At 57.7% G+C, this 4,269-nt stretch overlaps 1 protein-coding gene across 1 annotated transcript in view; it reads right to left on the bottom strand.

Moving 5' to 3' along the window:
* Positions 1–1,116: 1,116 nt before the first annotated feature.
* PPM1G (protein phosphatase, Mg2+/Mn2+ dependent, 1G) overlaps positions 1,117–4,269 on the bottom strand; it is a gene marked incomplete at its 5' end in the record, with an annotated part of 16,027 nt that continues 12,874 nt past the window's right edge. Inside the window, 4 exons of the mRNA XM_010133045.1 lie at positions 1,117–1,546; positions 1,956–2,058; positions 2,191–2,320; positions 3,523–3,757. Of these exons, the coding sequence (XP_010131347.1) occupies positions 1,352–1,546; positions 1,956–2,058; positions 2,191–2,320; positions 3,523–3,757 (663 nt within the window). The remainder of the gene's footprint in view (positions 1,547–1,955; positions 2,059–2,190; positions 2,321–3,522; positions 3,758–4,269) is intronic.

Raw genomic sequence — 4,269 nt, 5'->3', positions numbered from 1 at the left:
ATGTACGGAGCTGCCCCTTGGCTACAGTGATCCCAAGACAAACCTGCCTGGCAGCAAGGGAGAGGACCTCAGTGCTCTGCTCAGGCAGCGCTCTGCCAGGGGAACGCACTGGCTCTTCCAGGGAGTTTCTGAGTGCAGAAACCATCAGCCTGAGCAGCAAGTCCTGCCAGTAGCGTCTGTGCTTGTGGCTCTGAACGCACAAGCCTGGGTGATCCAGGGACCAACACAGTTCAGGTATGGACACGTCCTCCCTGCAGGGCCACTGGCCAGTGGGGCCAAAGCTCGGGGCCACCAGGGAAGGGGCTCAGTAATGACACAAGACAATCCTGTTCCAGCTGGTGAGGCATGGGCGGACACAACGGACCAGGACTGGGCGAGGGGGCTTCACCTTGGAAGGGGGAAAGCCTGGCAGCAAGGCACTGCCAGGGCATTGCCCATAACACAGGGTGCCAGGCGGGCAGTGGAGGAGTGCAACAGCAGGGAGCCACAGCCAACCTGCCCAGCAGCGGGTCACAGCCCAGGGACATCAATCCTGCAGCTGCAGTGTCACAAAAGCTTCACGCTGCCCAGATCACCAGGGAGAAGTTGCCTTGTCACCCTGCAAGCAAGCATCCAGCTGGAGGGGCGCTGCGGGCAAGGGTGGCTGGTATCCCCGTCCCTTCAGCAGACACAAACTGTCTCCAGAGACTCATCTCCTGCTCTGCGTCCCCTCAGCTGAGCCATCTCAGGGCAGTGGAGGGGCAGCAGAGGCATCTCCCTGCACCCTGAGACACCAGGGACAGACGTTCTCCTCCCCACCCCACCTTCCTCACCCGTCACCTCCAGGAAAGAACCAAGGACCAACAGTGCAGCTATGTTTTCCGGGCTTTTAGTTTGAAAAAAGTATTGATTGAAAGTGTACAACGGAACGAGGTGTGGCAGCAGCACCACAGCCAGATTGTTTCACAAATAAAAACAGAAAGGGCCTTAAATAATCGGGTGCAGATTAAAAAAACCTCGACAGTGAAAAAGTTCTTCCCTCCAAACAAAAATTCACAGGCACAGAAATGGCAACAACCACATGGAGACAATGGGGGGAACATCCTCCTCCTCCTCCTCCCGCGGGGCTCTGCGTGCTGGCTGCGGCCGCTCCCACGCAGCTCTGCCCTCGGCTCTCTCTTTGGAATGGTTACGGATGAAGAGTGCGACATGCCCTTTGCTAACCAGACCTGCCCCCCACCCCCCCACCAGGACACGGACAAACAAGGCCTCTGCTAAGGCTAAAAAAAGGACGAGACTTCGGAGTCTTGAGTTCAGCACGTTTCAGAAACGAGTCTGGTGAGCGCGCAGCCAAGTCCCTGCACCGGGCCGGCTACTCCAGCCTGGCCTTCTTGTTGTTGTCACCGCCATTCTCCTCTGCCGGCACTGCCGCCGCCTCCAGTTTCCGCTTCCCGCTGTCGGTGGGTGGGTGTGTGTTGCGGGGTTTGAAACTGATAATGATGCAGGTCATGTTATCGCAGCCGGTGCCGTCACCTGAGGTGTCTGGAGCCAAACACTGATCCAGCAGCTGAGGAGGGACAGGACAGGGCTTAGCAGAGGGCATGGATGTGGCACGTGAGTAACCCAGGACACTGGGCCCATCCTGGCAGCTGCCAGTGCTTGAGGGGCTGCCCGTCCAGAACAGTACAGGCTGGGCTCAAACGCTGTTCACAACCAGACAAGGGACAGAAGCAGCGTCAGCAGCTGTGTGTGCTGGAAGTGGAAGGAAACTCCTCCAGCTGGACTGAGCCTGGAGCTCAGAAACACTGTCAGGTGCCAGAGGTACCGGATCCCACTTCAGAGGTGTCTCTACTCCCGTTCCAGCCCAGGTGCTGCCAGATCTCCCAGTGCTGAGCACACCAGTCTGATGGGGAGGGAAGGCAGAGTCACCAAGCCAACACAGAAACCCTAAGGGGTGGTGAAGCTCTGGACCTTACCTCTTCCACGATGGAGGACAGCGGCCTCAGGACTCCGTTCTCATCTTTCTGGGTGATCTTGGATTGGATGAAATCCACCACCTCCTGACTGCTCATCACGTTCCTGTGGAGAGGAGTGGTCAGAAGGACAAACAAGAGGAGCAATCATGCCACAGCACCTGACCGGCGCCCAGGGTCCTCAGCCCTTTCCCAGGAGCAGCTCAGCAGCAAGGCACAGCTGCCCCTCCCTACTCACCAGATGCCATCGCAGGCGATCACCATGAAGTCATGGTCATCATTTATTGTCAGCACTTTGATGTCAGGCAAGGCAGAGATCATCTGCTCTTCCGGGGGTAGGTTCTTGTTCCGCTTGTAGAAGTGATCACCTGCACAGAAAGAGAACTGCTTCTACTGTGGCTAGGCCCTGGCAATACTGCCCCAACAGTGAGGAATGCTGCCCAGGAAAGGGCAGCCCCAGCAGAGCTGGGCCAGTACTCCCACAACCAGAGCGGGTCAGGCTGTGGGCGCCGCAGGCAGAGGAACCTGCCACATGCTTGAGGCATCGGCTTTGGAAGCCCCATGTGCTGTGACTACACAGCAGACAGAGCTGCCTTGGCCCATTCGGCGTCTCCTCAACCCACACCAGGTGCCCCTTGCTGTGGCAGTGCCAGGCCAGTAGCACACAGCATCTGCCAGTCCCAGTGAGCCCTGCAGCTGTGCTCAGATGAGCTGGGCTCCGTGTCCTGAGTGGGGTTCGCAGCTCACCCCAGCTGCAGCAACACAGATGCTCATTCTCCAGGAGCTCGGGCTGTATTCCAGCTGTTCCAGCCCCCACCATGCTGCTGGGTTAGACCTTCCCAAACCCTCTGCAGCCAAAGCTCATGTCAGAAAGCTGATCCCCAACTCTGACCAGCTGCTGATCTGGAACTACATCCTAGGGACTTCAGGGCCACTACAGAACAGGAGGGAAAATGCCAGCATCTCCTTAGATAAACAGAGCTGTTGTCTCCTAAACATGTTTCTACCCCTACCCCAGGATAACCATTGCAATGCCTTTGGTCCTGCACCAGTACTCTCCTCTCTCACCCTCAGCTGCCGATGTTTCCTCCCCTTCCCTGTGCATTCCCCAGATCATTCTCAGTGTCATTCACGGCCCTGAACGCCTCCCAGCACCTCCCCTGGCCCAGACTATAGCCACCGTTAAAGGCAGGGCTGGCTTGGGAACAAACGAGCTCCAACCAGTGTAAAGGAGCAGCACCCCAAGGTGCTGCATCAGCCTGCGAACGGGAAGTTCGACAGCCAAAGGTCTGCTGTTGAGACAGTCTATGTGAAGTGGTTTCTGACAACCCAGCTGCTGGCACAGCCGCCTCGTAGGCTTCACACACTGTCCTGCGCTGGAGCCTGGTCTTGCCTTCTGCTGATGTTTCCTGCTTTCATGGCTGTTTTCTCTAACCAGACTGAAATCTCACCACATCGAAATTGAACGGGTTCACCCAGTTAACTCAGCGGCTGGCAGCGCAGCTGGCAGCACAGCCCTGAGCACAGCGCTCTGAGGCCAGGCACACTGGCATCACCCCGTCCTGCTCACCAATCGCCCGGGAGAGGTTAAGCCCGCCATTCACTCTGCCGTCCATGGTGACCTTGCCACCAGCATTCTTTATCCGGGCCAGCTCCACCTCGTCCTCTGGCTTGTGGTCGTATGACATGTCAACAGCTTTGCCACCCTCGGACACCACGCAGCGCGAGTCCCCAGCATTGGCCACGATCAGCTGCTTGCCCCGGATAAGCGCCACGACAGCAGTTGTGCCGCTGTCAGAGCCGGGCTGCAAGAGACAGATGATTTTGCTGAGAGACTTTTCTCCTGCTCCACATGAGGTCAATAAGGGAACCAGCATCAGTCATTACAAGTCCCCAGCATCCCGAACCCTATGGTGCTGCCTCTCACTGCTTCTTCCCATAAGCATGCACAGAACAATGGAGAAAAGCCCGAGGGAGGTGTGAAACACTGCAGGACTGTGTTCACGAGAGGCAGGGTCAAGCATCACCTCCGTCCCAGCCGCACAAAGCACCACTGGTTCAGGATTCTCCAGTGTTCAACACATCCTGCTGTATCCTCAGCTCCAACACATCAATCCCAGCCCAGCCCTAGCAGAAGCCTCACTGCAAACTGGGACATCTCCACAGAAAGAGGCTGGCACCTGGGCAGCTGCAGCCCCATCTTCCTGACAGCCCACGTCCCTGGCCCATCCACCAGCACTGCCCAGAGAGGCAGCGCCAGCAAAGCTGTCCTGTGCTGTCCTGCCACACCAACCCCCCCAGCGCAGACGCTCCTAAG

This window comes from Buceros rhinoceros, unplaced genomic scaffold (assembly GCF_000710305.1).
Source record: "Buceros rhinoceros silvestris isolate BGI_N320 unplaced genomic scaffold, ASM71030v1 scaffold13650, whole genome shotgun sequence".
Taxonomy (NCBI): domain Eukaryota; kingdom Metazoa; phylum Chordata; class Aves; order Bucerotiformes; family Bucerotidae; genus Buceros; species Buceros rhinoceros.
Note: the sequence above shows the minus strand (reverse complement) of the source record. Positions and strands in the feature narration are given on the sequence as shown.